Genomic DNA, 18,206 nt, shown 5'->3' on the forward strand with positions numbered 1-18,206 from the left:
CTTGCAGTGCAGATTGGGATATTTTGCCATACTGTAATCTTTCTATGGACCACAAGCGACCTCTATTAATTAATTACAGTACTGCACTTCTCCAATTCGAATGATGCTGCAGTACTGTAACCGATTAATAGAGGTCGCCTGTGATCCATGTATCGAATGCGAATAAATTGATGATGAGTTATTTTCCTCACATACTTTAGTCTTAACCGTCGTCAGTTTTATTTTATACAAAGTAAAGAAAGAAATATTATTGTAAAGATGGCTTTGTGGCGGTGAAACTATAAGAACTCAAAGACACGAATTTGAAAAGCACACTACATTGTACAAAGTTTCATATTTTGATATTTTGCACCATGTGAGTCACATGATGAATAATATTGTTCCATTAGGAGGCAGGTTGCACGTTTGACCGCATGTACGTATACTTGGTATACCATTGTATTGTCTGATGTCCAAATGTTTACCATATAAGCGGATGAACAGTCAAGAAACATCCGAAGTTGTCATAGGATATCGGATAAGGTCGTCTCAAAGCAGATGTTGTGAAAGATGGTAAATGTTTTCCGGGTGACGGCCTGGCTTCCGTGACAGTCCCATACTCCGTATTACCAGATGGACAGTTTGAATAAATGACAAAATTTGTTACGGGAAAATGGATGATGTTTACATGTATTCTTAACCTACAAGATATGGTGTACACATTAATGTAGGAGGCGCTACTACAGGCGGCCATGGTGTTACACGGGCTCCACGAGACTGTTATTAAAACGATCCTTTTTATGCCAACTATATGTCTAAAAAGTCATATTATATGTATACCAAAATGTTTGAACCTAGCTGAAAAGACCTCATTGACTATAAGCATGATTTTCAAATTTTACATGTCGGACTACATACCCTATCATAGCCTCATCTGCAGTACCGTTTCCGTCGTCTCCTGAAAGTTTGGCTTACAACGACCGTCAAAATGCCAAATATATTCCGTCTTATCGGGAATGGGAAATCATGAAAGGTTATTTTACTTTATTTCGCTTAAGAGACCATTCAAAATTAGGAATGATAACATTAAAGACATTTCACAAAGACACCATACCTGGTATTACGTCGCAAAGAACACGTTTCCTTCACAAGTTGGCAGTAGAAACGGTCGAAGAATAGATTCATGTCGAATAGACAATGACTCGTAAATGTTCACGTTCTGAAGAGCTACCACGTTAATTTTTCATTTATAGTATAGCCGACAGAAACTGCATGAAACCGCCCATTATTCTTACCACTGTGTACTAGTATTACGCAAGCACGATTGTCTGAAATAACATGAAGCCCTCAGTGTGTGTCAGAAACGAATCCTGATTGGCCAGAGCATTTAAGATTTGCATAACAGTCAATCGTGTCTGTCTGGAATGTCTGGAGCTTTCGGAGCAGACACGTACACACTTCTGCGTCTTAGTCCAAGCAAGACTCTTAGATAGTTACATCTATCTCTTTGTCCACGGGAAAGGGACTCGTTACCGCCAGTATTCACACGGTAAGGCTGCTGTCTTTGTTTCTATCTCCAGCCTGTCGACTGCCCTTGTTTGCTTATTGGTGGCTGTTTATTCTGGCCAAGGACAATACTGTACCAACCCGTTTCGTTCCGCATATTCAAACGCGCACACAAAGGAATAGCCTCTGCCAGACTTTACATGTCGCCGGGAAATAGTAGAAATTGGCAATGACAAATAGGCAGATAACACATAATGTTAGATGTCTTTATACCTAGCTCGGTGTGTCTATTTGACAAAATTCTAGTATTTTCTTGTGACATGTGGAGCCTGGATAACAAGGCAAACAGTGTGTATTTGCCTCAGCACGATGTAATATAGGGTCTGACCTTTCAAATTCACGGAGCAGTTGTAAAGGCTATTGGGTGAAACTATCTTTTATCTCAGAGCATATCTACGTACATCCAAAAAAAGCTTGTTATAACCTTCTTGATATTTTTCTTGTTATAACCTCCTTGGCCGCTCGATCAGGCGTAAGTCAGTATCTAAAGGGCCAAACACTATTGTCTGACTCTATTAAACTCGCCCCGACCGGGAACCAGAGATTGAACTGTTTGTACATTCCACGACTGCAGCAATGTAGTAGCACACAACAAGCAAAAATATTGAGTCAGTGGTAACTACGGAGGATGTAGCGTTTTATGCTCGACCGTAACCTCAGCTTGTAAAATATTTTTTTTTTTGCGGTCAGAACGTCCGAATTAGCCCTAGTACAGTCAAGTCGCTATGTGAATGGCCCTTGCTTCCCTGGATGTCATCTGTACAAAGGCTTGCGATATGCTACCAAGCAACAAAAAGACACTGTCTGAAATATGTAGGGGGCCTCTTCCTTTGCTTTGGCTGAATAAACCTTTTGATCATTATCAGACAAAGGAATAGGAGTATAAGTGTTGGGTCAGCTATACATTGTGTTTCTCCTTGATAGGGGGAAAAGCGAAAAGAGAACAAAAAACAAGGACCATCAGAAAGACGAATAGATAGCCCCAAATAACGCCTAAAAGAGGGTTTCACTTTGTATGCCTTTTCCCGAGAGGCGTAGCGAGCTATTTGAGTTCACCGTTAATACAATAATCGTAGCGGCCTGTGCCAGTCATGAAATGTACATTGGTCACTTTATATTAGTCTCTACATGACTCCCGCCTGGCCGAATACTATATAGTAATATAGTAGATTTTGGCTAAGTTAGTAATAAAAGCCTAGTAGGAGTTAATTGGACTAGGAGTGAACTGTCCGGCCGGCGGGTACTAGTAGCTGATAGCTGGATAGACTACAAAAGACTGACTGGAATCCCATTATTTGTCCCTATTTTGCAAAATTCTTCTCTTTTTTTTTTCATCCAGCCGACTCGTCTGCTTGGAGGCTAACGTAAGATTATACGTAGAGCGTAACTTGTGATTCAAACTTTATCGTTGAGTATTTTTTTTGGTATCATGTAGTCGAATGCCAGATCCCCTTACCCTAAAGTCGTAACGCAGCGGGCAGTTGTGTCGCGGAAAATTGATATACCCGAACCTAGCGCCGTTGGTAAAAACTGTTCGTCTGACGTTCGATGAAGTTGTATTCGTATTCAAAATTCATAGGCGTTTATTACAAATTCATCAACTTGTAACCGCGTTGTCGAAAACCAGAACACATGTCAGCGCCCAGTTTTACCCATGACATGCATCATTATGTAAGATATGATGTCATTTGGTTTTACGAGTACCGCTAATCGTTGTCGACCTGTCTTAATTTACCGTTACGCGTTGCCTGCCCTCCCGTTAATTACCGTTAAGCGTTACGAGTACTCAGAGCCTCGTATAATATATACACTCTACATCTTATCAAATCTCCAAGCAGATGTTGGGGCGAAGGATTGTAATATTCTCTGACGGCCTAGGGCCTGGCTAGGAAATTTGACATTCGAGATTCACACAATCTGCTAATCTAAATCTAAAAATGTTTTCTAATTATTCTCTTACGAAGAATTAAGAAAAATACTCTCCCTAATCTTTGAAAACCAAAGAAAATCAACACCTTTCAAAGAAACACAACGCATTTCTTTTTTTTCAAGTAGCCTTCATTGTAGACTTAAAGCAGCCCTGGCGGTCGCAGGGGCTAAGGTTATCTTGGCATTAGAGAATCTTAACCCATTAAGAACATCGTGAGCCAGCGCTCCCCCAAAATAAAAGCCAGCACTGCTAGAAGTCTACGAATGAGGCTAATTGTAAGGAGGCTTCAATCAGAAGATCCTTGAATCTTGTAAAAGCTCTTGCCGTCTGGAAGGAAGCAGATATATTTTTAAAAATAACATAATCACTTTAACACTACTTGTGCTTAACAGCTGAGTAGTTTGATTGGACTGTGTCAAGAATCTAACCGTTTTTCCCCTAAATGTTAGGCTTTATTTCCATTCCTGCAGTGTCAGAGACCTACTCAACACGGCGACCCCGGCTGTATCTCATGTGGAAAAAGAGAAGGGAAGTAACGGACGTGGAGAGGATCTTCATGGTACACACAAGTGTGGCGAGTGCGACAAGGAGTTTCGTCGACTAGATGACTTTAAGAGACACATGCGTACTCACACGGGCGAGAAACCATTTAGATGTGAGGAGTGCAGCAGAAGGTTTAGACAGCTGGGTCATCTGAAGACACATATGCGGACTCATACCGGTGAGAAAACGTTATAAGTGCGATGAATGCGGCAAACAGTTTGGCGAGCTCGGTAGTCTCAAGAGGCATATAAGAACTCACACCGGTCAGAAACCATACAGATGTGAGAAGTGCAGCAAGCAGTTTAGTGAGCTGAGTAATATGAAGAAGCATATACAGACTCACACCGGTGAGAAATCTTACAAATGTGAGGAGTGCGGCAAGCAGTTCAGTCAGTTTGGTCATCTGAAGAGTCATATACGGACTCATACCGGTGAGAAGTCCTATAGGTGCGATGAATGCAGCAAAAAGTTTAGTGTTCTTGGTGGTCTGAAGAGTCACATGCGGACTCATACAGGTGAGAAGCCGTATAGTTGTGATGAATGCAGCAAACAGTTCAGTGGGCTGTGTGATCTGAAGAGACATATCCGGACTCACACTGGCGAGAAAACTTACAGATGTGAGGAGTGCAGCAAGCAGTTCAGTCAACTGTGTAATCTGAAGATGCACATGCGAACCCACACCGGTCAGAAGTCATACAGATGTGAGAAGTGCAGTATGGAGTTTAGTGCGCTGGGTTCTATGAAGAAGCACATGCGGACTCACACCAGTAAGGGGCCCTAAATTTGCGATGAATGCAACTCGGTTAACTGATGGATAAAATGTGAATCTACACTGGAGAAGAACTGAAGAAGAACCTTACATATATCAGAAGTGAAACAGTTTACACAGACCCGCCTCTATATAAATGTAGTGACGTGTGCATCTGTAGAGGCTGTTGGGACCGATTATCAGTATGTAAACACGACACGTTATTGTCGACCTTCCGACAATTGGAATTTCTCAAGACATTTTTTTTTGTAGATATGCCGTACCTTCAAATTGAACTTATCTCTTTTGTTGCTAGAGTTCAGCTGTAATAAAAAAATCTAACATAATATTGATGAACGGAATATCTGACATCTCTTTAATAAAATGCAGCATGCCTCAAAAGTATCGTTGGTTGGTATGTTTCTTGATCTCAGTGTTGCGTAATTGCACATGTATATGTACCAGGGTTGACAGATATAACATCGCAGCATACAGACGTTTTCCTTGAAGGGGCTGCGGTGTGCCAAAACAAGGCAACTCTTGCCTGCACACCTGCCGCGGGACCTTCCCTTCCTAATCTCATCAAATGGGCTGACCAATGGGCGAGCGCACACCTGCCGCGGGACCTTCCCTTCCTTATCTCATCAAATCGGCTGACCAATGGGCGAGCGCACACCTGCCGCGAGACCTTCCCTTCCTAATCTCATCAAATGGACTGACCAATGGGCGAGCGCACACCTGCCGCGGGACCTTCCCTTCCTAATCTCATCAGATGGGCTGACCAATGGACGAGCGCACACCTGCCGCGGGACCTTCCCTTCCTAATCTCATCAAATCGGCTGACCAATGGGCGAGCGCACACGCCTGGGCACAGGTCAGGTCAGGTCGCGCCGTATGAACGCATCAGATATCGGCGACCGCGTGCACGGGAGCCGGGCTAATTTTCGATGCTTCCTCCTTTTCTTTTTCGTTACTTAAGCCCCTCTAGGCTGGCTGAACCAAAAGATAACAACATACTATTAATAACAAAACAAAACAGGAAACTAGAAAGGTCGACATTTGCTCGTGAACAAATACAGCAAATTTTAATCCATCTTCATCCCCAAGCAGAAATGTATCGGCATTGAATTGAATATTACTTAATTCCTTTTCCCAACCCCTACCTATTCACCAAACGTCATGCAAAACCTTCCGCAACATCTCGAGTTATACTGTCCACAAACACGCCAACACACACACTCGGCCCGCTGCAGTGCCGACGGAAAGTGCTAACGTTACACCAACCATTTTAAAGAGATACAACATCTTGCCATAACCGCAAAGATAACCTTCATGGCGACGGTAATGATATCCAAATCTCAGATCATGGTACTAGTAAAGTTCACCACCTCTGGAATAGCGATTGCGTCATTGGCGTGACGACCAAATTAAGCTGTTTCGTGGGCCAGTATATTTAATGTCAGAAAAGTGGGCGTTTTCTGCAGACAACTACCACAATAACCAATTTATTGGACAGTATATCTTTGTAAAGGTCAGAAGAGAATGGAGAAAAATTGCTGCCCAAGTAGCATGGTTCAGTGAACAAGTAGGACATGGTTACATAAATGCACCAAAATGCAAATGTCAGTTGTTTTGTCACACTTTAAGAACGAAATGACTGATTAAGGTCCGATTTCACGATTTAGATTTCAAAATTTTCATATCATCCCGGCCCTGTTAATAAAAATCGCCACTTTGAGCGATCAGTAATCCGGCAGGTCTTTAGACACACCTGTAGCTACTTTGGACCAGTCCGTACTCCACGCCTTCGGCAATCTCCAGCTGCAGGTGTTGGGGACCGTTCATATTTCATATCATTCCAATCTTACCACAGTTGATATCAGCGAACTATAACTAATATTTCTATCGCGTCAGTTTCAGCAAAGTGTCAATCAGACAGACCCGTTTCAATGACGTCACTTGGTCATATGATTATAATATGAAAGTTGCAATGGAAGATTGCTATCATGGATTAAGATCAACTTTGGCAATTGCTGACTTAAAAAAAAATTGACGAAAGCTTTCGTGGTACAAAAACCGTCATTTCGGGTCCTGGCCTATAGACTAAACCTGGGTACCAGTCAAGACATCAAATGGAGGGGTTTCAAACTCCCTTTCATAACCTCCTTGATGTGTGGAAGAGCCAGGATGAGGCTTGGTACGCACACAAAGCTATAAGAGTCTGCATGGGGGGGGGGGGATTCCCGACAACGATTTACACTGAATTCAGAAGTACCCCTTACGTATTACGCTAAATTAATGAAGGCAATAACGCTAAATTTGGTCGCCTCGCTACGAATTTTTACGTAGATAAGATGCTTTTCCCTTCGAATTACGGAAAATAAAAAAAGTCTGCCTACGCCTTACGTAAAAGAGCATGCAGATCCTTATCTGTATCAAATCCTGTCACCAATGGCTACACATTTGCATACTTGCTTGGCGAGAAAAGATAAATTGAGGTAATCAGGCGTACAACATGAACTTTGACCCATATTATGTATCCCCACCCCGATAATATATAAGACGGAAGGACAAAGCTCAAGCTGCCAGAATCGTCGTCCCACTTTACGTGTAGAAACACAGGTAAGACCTTAAAGTATCTATGTGTTTCGTAGAATGAAGACCTTAGACTTCGACCACAATACGTTGATAACTTGTACTATACGTTGTAGGCGTTTCCTAATATAAACTCCCTGTGTAGCATTTAAGACAATGCGTTACACAAAAATGGACTGAAGAAGGATACTTCTATTTTACATTGACCTGAATACTAGTAATCTTTTGTGTGAATGTCTCCGCAAGGAGAGTATTGTGTGTCCAAGGACACCTGAAAACAGGTTTCGTTTGCTCTATAACAACTTCTTCCAGTACAACTAAACAGATTTATATGAATATCTACATGTATGAATAAGGCAACATATTCGTCTAGCATATCATTTGCACTATTGGTTCTACGGTATAAACATTCGTAGATATATTTGTCTGTTTGTACGCAATAAAGGTTATCGCCTGCCAGAATGTAGTTGAATTTATCCAACGAACAGAGTGTAGCAAATTATTTCAAGCAAGCGGACAGAAATGCATGTGAACAGCTTAATGCGTTTATCATTATATTGCAAACAATCCATAACAAAATGACTTTCGTCTTCGATCCCATTTGGGCAGAATGGACAAAAGCTCTGGTCACGGGTAATTTTAGTATCTTCTGGCCTCTACATTTAGTTTGCGACTATGGATTCTTTCTTATCTTTGTGTTTGCTCTATGAAGTTCAAAACTGTGTATATTTGAAAGATACTTTTTGTCCGTATAAAGAAATGAATAAATGAAATGTAATAAGGTGACATAAATGATACAATGAACCATCTTGCAGATGACACCCAGCTAAAATAGCCTTCACCAGACCGACTAATTACAGGGTACGGATCATTGTGGACTCCTGCCCTAATTTCACCCTGCTGCCCGGGTCAATGTACCCTAGTAGTATAGTGGCAAAACTCTCCTGGAAATTGAACTATTCTCTTCCCTTCATAGCCAGCGAACTTTGAGGCCACACTGACTTAATCGCATTGATGTTCGTGTTGCCATGGTAACCGTTTTTTGATATTTTTTTGGCGAAAATGGCTTACAATGTATTTTTTACGTTCATTTGCTATATTCTACAATTAAATCTTATGATATCAAATGTATTTTTTCTGCGCCAACTGGTGTTTCATCTAGCAAGATGTTTAGGAGGAAAGTATTATTTGACAGGCTGTCAACAGTGAGCCTGTTATAGTAAGTGATCGCATGCAGGCCTGGTTGATCGGGTCACTTAGTTGGTATGACACTATATAGGTGTCTATATACACATAGTAGGTAATACACGTAATCAGATATATCATCATTTTTGTCCTGTACAGCTTTTGTATAAAGCAATCTATTATTTCGGCGTGTAGTCTACATGTACTGTCTTCGCTTCATATGTTTGTTTGGAAATTCAGACTTTTTTCTCTTAATGCAGATCTGTTTGTCAAATCCCCCTGCGGTGTTTCAATATCATACAGAACATTCCGAACCTGTTTTATCGGTACGCAAACTGCTGCAGGGCAAAGTTCTGTTTTTAGACGGTCTATTCCTAACAATGGGTATCAGGGCAGAAAGTTGCTGTCAAAATCACCAACCCTAGTTTTAGAACATGAAAAACTCACATCGGCATGGTTGCCCGGCCTCTAAAGTGTAATTTGACGACAAAACAAGGTATAATATTCCGGCAGCTAGAACTACGTTATACGGGATCAAAAGATAGATGGCAAAACCTTTTGACCCCTTTTCACTGCCTGTCAACAACACCAAACACCTAACTTTTAGAACCTACTGCAACCACAAATGTTCCTAAAAATCTGCAGTACTAATAATTGCAATGCGGTTTCAATCATGCAGAACACCATATCAGAAGTCCGTCTGTAAGAAGGCAGCAGTAATTTTCATAACTCAACTTAAAGTTGCGTGTGCTTGTCAGCTAAGTGGATTTTCCTAAATGTTGACATTCATTTTCATTCCACAGTGTCCTATATAACATGGCGACCCCGGCTGTATCTCATCTGGAAAAAGAGAAGGGAAGTAATGGACGTGGAGAGGATCTTTCGCGTACACACAAGTGTGGCGAGTGCGGCAAGGAGTTTCGTCGACTGAGTGGCTTAAAGAGACATATGCGTTCTTACACTTGCAAGAGACCGTTAAGATGTGGGAAGTGCAGCAAACAGTTTAGTTGGCTTTGTAATCTGAAGAGACATATGAGAACCCACACCGGTGAGAGACCTTATAAGTGTGACAAGTGTAGCAAACAGTTTAGTGACCAGGGCAATATGAAGAGTCATATGAGGACTCATACTGATGAGAAACCATTCAAATGTGAGGAGTGCGGAAATCAGTTTAGTAGGATGTATCATCTGAAGAGTCATATACGGACTCACACCGGAGAGAAGCCCTATAAGTGCGAAGAATGCAGCAAACAGTTTAGTGTGTTGGGTGGTCTGAAGATACACATGCGGACACATACCGGAGAGAAGCCCTACAGGTGCGATGAATGCAGCAAACAGTTCAGTATGTTGGGTAATCTGAAGATACACATGCGGACAAATACCGGTGAGAAGCCCTATAGGTGCGATGAATGCAGCAAACAGTTCAGTAAGATGTGTAGTCTGCAGAAGCATATGCGGACTCACGCTGGTGAGAAACCTAACAGATGTGAGGAGTGCGGCAGGCAGTTTAGTCGGCTTGGTAACCTGAACAGCCAAGTGATGACTCATACCGGTCAGAAACCATGCCTGTGTAAAGAATGCAGTAGGAGCTTCCGTACCTCAAGTCATCTCCGGAGGCACATGCGAACCCACAGCGATTAAAGTACACAGCTACCGATGTGAAGGCTACAGGCACCAGGGTGAAACCCTACCGTTGTGAAGGATGTAGTAACACTTAGGACACATGTACGTGACTTAGAACTGTCAGTCAGACCATCTCCGGAGCCACAAGGCGAAGCGAACTCACAGCGATTAAACTTCACAGTAACCGATGTGGCGGTTTCATGCACGATTAAGGGTGAAACCCTACCGGTGTGACGAAACCTTACAGCTACCAGGGTGAAACCCTACCTTTGTGAGGAATGCAGTAAGACTTAGAACTTCTGTCAGTCAGACCATCTCCGAAGCCACGTGCGAACCCACAGTGATAGAAGTTCACAGCTACCGAATTATAGGTTTAAGGCACCAGGGGGAAAAGCAGGACAATGATAGTTTGGCAAAGAGAAGCCAAGAAAATAATTTGGTCGTAGATATGGGAATGACGCAGGTTCGGTGCTACGCTATAGAATTTGATGATTGGGCTGTTTATGCCTAGGTTACACATAGCCGAATTTGGCTCCCGATTCTCTCCCGACTATGGTTTAGGAGTGATTCGGGAGCTAGTCGGCTGTAGTCGGCTGGCGTTCGGCTGAGTCGGATGGCGTTCGGCTGGCGTTCGGCTGAGTCGGCTGGTGTTCGGCTGCTCCATCCGAATGTTTTGAAATGTTCAAAACATTCGGCTCTGAACGGCAACTCTGGAATGGGTCGGTTGGTGGTCGGCTGGTGTTCGGCACGGTCGGCTAGTGTTCGGTTGGTGTTCGGGAGTAAGTCAGCAGTCAAATTAAATCTTAACCACGCCATAAACATTGCTGATTTACTCCCAGCCTGCTTCAAACTTACCAATGATTCACCCCAAGACCTTAGACAAATCTCTGCTAACTCATTCCCAAGCAAAAAGACTATTGCCAGAACGTAGACGAATCACTCCCGAACTTCACACGACCGACATCCAGCCAAAAACAAAAAGACCCATAAATGCCGCACTGGAGCTATATGTGATCTAAATTTGATCTCTTGGTGATGTTTACAAATAGAACAAAGGACATTCTTGATTAAAAACGAAAATGAGCACTCTTTTGAAAATCGCTGATTATGTCTATTTCAAGTCGAGAGAGGGTCGGCAATCGGTTGGGGATTAGTCAGGAGTGATTCGGCAGTCTGCGGCTAGAGGTCGGGATGGTTGGTGATAGGTTAGTTAGCATTTGGGACATAGTCGGGAGTAAGTCATTTGCTGGTCGGGAGGTGTTCGGGACATGTTCGGCGCTAAAAAATAGGCGTGGCCTAAACTGGTCAGACTACTCCCGAACTACTGCCGACTTGGGTCGGCTAAGAGTCGGCTAGTGTTCGGGAGCCAAAGTCGGCTATGTGTAACCTAGGCATAACAGAGATATAAAGATATTTCTGTTTTACTATTGGTCTGATTGCATTCATATCTTCCTAACCTACGTGGACACTACAACAGTGTGTTCTTTGTGTTGAAATTTAGGAAATGTGTTGTTTTCGTTGTTTTTTAGTACCGTAATGTTAGATTGCACCGAACCCCCTTTATATATATGTAGTTTACACGTGTACATCTAGAGGCTGTTGAGACCGTTATATAAACACGGCACTTTTTTGTCAATCTTCTAGTAACTGGAATTCCTCAAGAGATTTTTTCTTGTTTGTAAATATGCCTTACCTTCAAATTGAACTTATCTCTGACAATGTTAAAATTTAGCTGTGATAGAAAATATAACATGACATTATCTGTATGATCAACAGAATATCTGACATATCATCAATAAAAAGCAACATGTCTCAAAATTATGGTTGGATTGGAATGTTTCTCGGCCTCAGTATCGCACATGTATGTACGCTCGTTGACAGAAAAAAAATACCGTACCATACAGACGTTTTCCTTAAAAGGCTGCGGTGTGCGGAAACAAGGCAACTCTTGCCTGCACACCTGCCGCGGGACCTTCCCTTTCTAATCTCATCAAATGGGCTGACCAATGGGCGAGCGCACACCTGCCGCGGGACCTTCCCTTCCTAATCTCATCAAATGGGCTGACCAATGGGCGAGCGCACACCTGCCGCGGGACCTTCCCTTCCTAATCTCATCAAATGGGCTGACCAATGGGCGAGCGCCACGTCTGTGCATAGGTCAGGTCAGGTCAGGTCAGGTCGGGAAATAGCCCGATGACTCAACTGTGCCTTATGAACGCATTAGATCTATATATAGCTACATGTACATGTTGTGGACTAGAATAGTTTATTAGTTTCTTTTAAAGTATTTAACAAATTACTTGTATTGTCAAACGTAATGTGTTTCTGTAAGATACAAAGCTTGCATAAAATGTAACTAGTATTTAACTCTTCAAGTTACCTTCCTCTGTTGGCATGTTCAGTATGCCAAAAGTGAAATCTTATTCTTTTACACAGTTCTTTATAATTCACTTTCAGTCATTCAGAGAAGTAAATGTTCTTATATTTCAGTGAAACTGCCTTTCAGTCACATGTACATGTATGTTGTGACTCATCTGGAGAAATAAATGAGAAGTGAAATATAGCAAAATATTATGATCGAAACTTTGTGTGTTTCCTTGTTTTTTACGCTTTTCACAAAGGCTCTTACAAAGATACAGCTTGACATGTTTTACAGCTCAGCTAATTCAATTACAGTAACCCACAGACGATGGACAGGTGTGATTAGATGTTCTACACATTCCATTCTCTTTTCCCACAAAAACAAATATATAAAATAATTAGTATCGTTGAGTTCTCGTATTTTCACTGCCATTAAGTCATCTTTACACTTTCTTTCTTTACTTTGTGCAACATAAGACTGACGACGGTGAAGACAGAAGCAAAGAAAAACAACTCGACCTAACCACAGTTGGCACATGGATCATAAGCGACACCTATTAACCGTTTGCAATACTGCAACATTATTCACAATGGAGTGGTGCAGTACCTCACCTAATTAATAGTGGTCGCTTGTGATCCATCTAAAGATTCCAGAAGGACAGAATATCTCAGGCTTCTCAGCCCACACTACAATTACACCACATTTCACTGCGTGACTCACTAAAACAACCCATTTAATTAATTGCTATTATTTCCATATTATTGAATCTAGCAGTTGTAAACTTCAGCGTAGACAGAGAACTGCTATAAAAGCATGTCCGTCACTCAGGAAGAATTACGATCCTTCAACCAACATCTGCTTTGACAGATTTTGGGTGAAGAGTCGTAATTCGACATGCGCTTTCAAATGACAACTTTAACTTGACTGCTTGTTAACATAATCAATAAGAGTCTGTATATAGCTCTTGTTCTTGACCTTGAAGCTCAGCTATAACCACCTAGATACATTTGTACTAGGAATCAATTATGGATAAAGCGCCCCAGCTGTTTGCTTTCTAAATCCGCCTTTTCTTTTGCTGAGAGTCTAGAATGAACGGTTGACTATGGTGCTTTCTTGTGACCTTAAGTTTCACTAATGGTAAATAAATAGGTTTATTATCGGTGGAAATATAATCTCTTACCGACTTAAAATACTGACAAAAATTTTTGCAATTACATGTTATTATAGATACTATACAACTGCTGTTTAAACAATAGTGTGGCTACCTCTATCGTTCCGCACATTCATTCAGACGTGCATACACAAAGGAATATCCTCTACCAGACTCAGCATGTCGCTGAAAAATAGTAGACATAGGTCAAATAGACTGATAATAGTCACTTATGTCATGTCGATAACTGTAGTTTGGGGCCATAACATCCATGACCTTTGACTGTTGTATGTAATTTGGGCTATTGTTAGGTTAGACCATACGAGAGGTGGGCTTGCCTTCATTAACTCTTTAGTCGAGCCCTGATTGGTTAAGGTTAATGAGATCAGCCCTCTCATTGTCTATAAGTAGATATCCTATTGTTATGTTCGTTAAGCTTGGGAGATGCATTTGTCTGCTCAGTCACTTCGAGACCGTGGAGTCAGGTATGTGAACGTGTTAGATAGTCCCTCTGTAGCATGTAAGGTTGTGTAGTTTGTAGTGTAATACTTTGATTATGGAGTCAGGTATGTGAACGTGTTAGATAGTCCCTCTGTAGCATGTAAGGTTGTGTAATTTGTAGTGTAATACTTTGATTATGGAGTCAGGTATGTGAACGTGTTAGAAAGTCCCTCTGTAGCATGTAAGGTTGTGTAGTTTTTAGTGTAATACTTTGATTATCCGCTATCTCTGTATTGTGACTAGACTTGGTAACTCAGACTACATTGAATCCGCACATCTGTATCTATAATTGCAAACCTGGTGTAAACTGTGTTGAAGTGCTTCGGATCATATACGTCAGTTTAGGATAAGTGAAATAGATACGGCTCACAGATTGTAATCGAACTGGTTTGGCTGATATTGAATTTAGAACCCAAACCTCTATTCTTACATACCCACCTTTGTACATTCCACGTTTACAGAAATGCGGTACCATTTAGGATTGTTATGCCCGATTACAACCTCTGCGTAGAAAACTCTTTTGCGGTCCGTACGCGTATTTACCCAACTTCTAGGCCCTGGTCTGGCAACACAGGGACTAGCTTCCCTGGATGTTATATGTATAAGGGCTTGCCATACCAAGCTTCAAAATGTCATTGTCTGAAATAAGCCCCCACAGTCATCAGATTGTAAACGAGATACATTTTGTATGTCAAAGGTAAAGGCCTCAAAAAAGGAAACAAATCCGGTCTTGACGTTGTTATGCAAATCGAACAATGGTAGAGACAAGGACTGTTTTCGTTTTCGGGGCCATTACCTTAGACATGCCGCACATGCGTTCTGATCTCTGTGAGAGAGATTATACGCAATTGACTCTTCCCTTGGCTGACTGACCCTTTATTAATTTCTAAACAAAGTAATTGCCGGGCAAACATTTTCTCCAGGAAGGTTTAGGGTTCAAAAGAGTTAAGTGTTTTTGACGCCTCTTTGTATGCATCTCTGCGTTAGTAATGGAATGTGAAAAACAAACAAGGACCACTACAAAGGCGAACAAAACAAAGGATTCGGATTTAAATGCCTTTCACCGCGAGTCATAGAGCTAGATTTACTATCAATCACAGCAGCGGCTCGCTGCAATTGTCAGCAGCATTGTTTTCTTACGGCCGGGCCCAATCACAACTCTCTCCGAAATATAGAAGTCAACCCTGCTAGAAGTCTGCGAAGAAAAGTAGTTGCAAGGAGGTTTCAATCATGCAGAACATCATAACAGACCATGTCTATTGTAAGAAGGCAGCGATAATTTTCATAAACCAATAAGTTGTCAGCTGAGTCGTTTGTGTGGCCTGTGTCTAGAAATCAACCGTTTTCCCCCTAAAAGTTGCCATTCATTTCCATTCCTGCAGTGTCAGAGACCTACTCAACATGGCGACCCCGGCTGTATCTCATCTGGTAAATGAGAAGGGAAGTAACGGACGTGGAGAAGATATTCCGCGTACACACAAGTGTGGCGAGTGCGGCAAGGAGTTTCGTCGACTGCGTGACTTGAAGGTACACATGCGGAGAGACCGTTTATGTGCGAGGATTGCGGCAAACATTTTAGTGTGCTGAGTCATCTGAAGAGACACATGCGGACTCATACCGGTGAGAAGCCGTATAGGTGCGATGAATGCAGCAAACAGTTCAGTGCGCTGTTTAATCTGAAGCAGCATATGAAGACTCATACTGGTGAGAAACCTTACAGATGTGAGGAGTGCAGCAGGCAGTTTAGTGAGCAGGGTTCTCTGAAGAAGCATGTGAGGACACACACTGGTGAACAACCGTACAAATGTGAGGAGTGCGGCAGACAGTTCAGTGAGCTAGGTAATCTGAAGAAGCATATAATGACTCACACAGGTGAAAAACCTCACAAGTGTGAGGAGTGCGGCAAACAGTTTAGTCAGCTTGGTGATCTGAAGAGCCACATACGGACACATACAAGTGAGAAGCCCTACTTGTGTGATGAATGCAGCAAACAGTTTACTTACCAGAGTGGCCTGAAGAAACATATGCGGACTCATACCGGTGAAAAGCCATACAGATGTGAGGAGTGCGGCAGACAGTTCAGTGTGCTTGGCCACCTGAAGAGCCACATGCGGACTCATACCTGTGAGAAGCCATATAAGTGCGATGAATGCAGCAAACAGTTTAGTCATCATAGTAATCTGAAGAGACATATGATGAACCACAATGCCCTACAGATGTGAGGAATGACAGTGTTATGCGCTGGGTTATCTAACTAGGCATCATGCGGACTCACTCTGGCAAAAAGCATATGAGCAGTGAAGACAGTGCAACAGACAGGTTATCTAAAGAGCCACATATATGGGATTTATACTGGTGGAACCCTACAGGTGTACATTATGCAATATTAGCTTCTGCCAGTTAGACCATCTACAGAGCCACAAGCGAACCCACAGCAAAGTTCACAGCTGCCGGTGTGAAAGTTACGGACACGTTCGACAGCAGGGAAAATCGGAAGCAGCGAACAGAAGCCACGAACCAACGTTCGTATGTGTATATAATTCACTGGCACTGATACAATATGTAGGCTTCGTTGTAGAATTTGTTGATTATACTTAGTATGTTGATATTTGAAGACAATTGCGTATTTTCGTAAACTGTTTGCGTACAGATTTCCCTAACTAATGTGGAGATAAGAAAGTTCAAGTTGCTGTTGGGGTCTTTGTTTAGGAATAGTGGTAGTTTTGACACGTAGAAGTTTTCTGCCAAATCAACCATTGAATTTTTTTTAGTTTCATATTTTGCTTTTGTATAGAATGCTAAAATGCAAGATTGCTAGGACATAGTTGTTTAGAATAATTCAGATGTATCTGCAGATTTATAATATTTGAGTAGCTACATGTACATGGTATGAACAGGAACTGTTTATTGTTTCTTTTTAGAGTAATACTATGAAACATGTAACGCTAGTTCACCTTTATTCGCAGCGTAACCTTTATCCGTTGTTTTTAACACCAGGGTATTTCGGGATATCAAGTTGACAGACGGAGGTCTCAAACTGCATTATAATTTTAAAAAATGCAATTTGAAACCAACGTTCATCAACGTGATATCCCTAAATATCCGATTTTTATGTACAACGGATATAGGTTACCCCGTGAATAAAAGTGAACTATCGTTACGTTTGTTTATCATAGACTTACCATGGACCTTCTTTGTAAAATATTGTCGTTAAAACTGCAAGTTTTTTTTGTACTGAAATGTTGGATTGACTCCCTATCTATATACTAGTATGAAGTTTGCACGTGTACATGAAATAGACTGTTGAGGCTGTTATACGGTATGTAAAAACGACATCTTCTATCTGGTCGACCTTCCAACAACTGATAATGCTCTTGAGATTTTGTTAGTTTGCAAATGTACTTTCGAGTTGAACTTATCACTGCCAATGTTAGAATTTAGCTGTAATAGAATATGTGACTTGAAGATGCGCTTTACTATCAACGGAATATCTGACATATCTTCAATAAAATGCAACATGTCTCAAAAGTATGGTTGGATTGATATATTTATCAATCTCTGTGTCGCACATGTAACGTTATGTACCCTCGTTGACAGAAAAAAATATCGCAGCAAACAGACGTTTTCCTTGAAGGAGCTGTGGTGTGCGGAAACAAGGCAACTCTTGCCTGCACACCTGCCGCGGGACCTTCCCTTCCTAATCTCATCAAATGGGCTGATCAATGGGCGAGCGCACACCTGCCGCGGGACCTTCCCTTCCTAATCTCACCAAATGGGCTGACCAATGGGCGAGCGCACACCTGCCGCGGGACCTTCCTTTCCTCATCTCATCAAATGGGCTGACCAATGGACGAGCGCACACCTGCCGTGGGACCTCCCCTTCCTAATCTCATCAAATGGGCTGACCAATGGGCGAGCGCCACGCCTGGGCACAGGTCAGGTCGGGAAATAGCCGGATGACCCGACGGCCAACTACGCTGTATGAACGCATCAGAGATCGGTGACCGCGTGCACGGGAGCCGGG

General features: G+C 42.1%; 3 protein-coding genes across 4 annotated transcripts; all 3 read left to right on the forward strand.

The window, feature by feature from the left end:
- The first annotated feature begins 1,416 nt into the window (after positions 1 to 1,416).
- On the forward strand, positions 1,417 to 17,158 carry LOC118420534 (zinc finger protein 782-like). 2 transcript variants are annotated; one of them, XM_035827380.1, is made up of 2 exons: positions 1,417 to 1,528; positions 15,565 to 17,158. In XM_035827380.1, exon 2 carries the CDS (start codon positions 15,733 to 15,735, stop codon positions 16,402 to 16,404), a length of 672 nt encoding a protein of 223 aa, XP_035683273.1. In that variant the 5' UTR covers positions 1,417 to 1,528; positions 15,565 to 15,732; the 3' UTR covers positions 16,405 to 17,158. The 2 variants fall into 2 exon arrangements, with proteins under 2 accessions (XP_035683273.1, XP_035683274.1); XM_035827381.1 differs by lacking the exon at positions 1,417 to 1,528 and adding an exon at positions 14,103 to 14,166.
- Positions 3,970 to 5,016, forward strand: LOC118420544 (zinc finger protein 177-like). Its single transcript, XM_035827396.1, has one exon. The coding sequence runs from the start codon at positions 4,338 to 4,340 to the stop codon at positions 4,797 to 4,799; it is 462 nt and encodes a 153-aa protein (XP_035683289.1). The 5' UTR covers positions 3,970 to 4,337; the 3' UTR covers positions 4,800 to 5,016.
- LOC118421085 (zinc finger protein 436-like) lies at positions 7,260 to 10,463 on the forward strand. Its single transcript, XM_035828244.1, has 3 exons — positions 7,260 to 7,388; positions 9,350 to 9,849; positions 10,417 to 10,463. Exons 2-3 carry the CDS (start codon positions 9,363 to 9,365, stop codon positions 10,461 to 10,463), a joined length of 534 nt encoding a protein of 177 aa, XP_035684137.1. The 5' UTR covers positions 7,260 to 7,388; positions 9,350 to 9,362.
- Positions 17,159 to 18,206: the final 1,048 nt, after the last annotated feature.

This window comes from Branchiostoma floridae, chromosome 8 (assembly GCF_000003815.2).
Source record: "Branchiostoma floridae strain S238N-H82 chromosome 8, Bfl_VNyyK, whole genome shotgun sequence".
NCBI lineage: Eukaryota > Metazoa > Chordata > Leptocardii > Amphioxiformes > Branchiostomatidae > Branchiostoma > Branchiostoma floridae.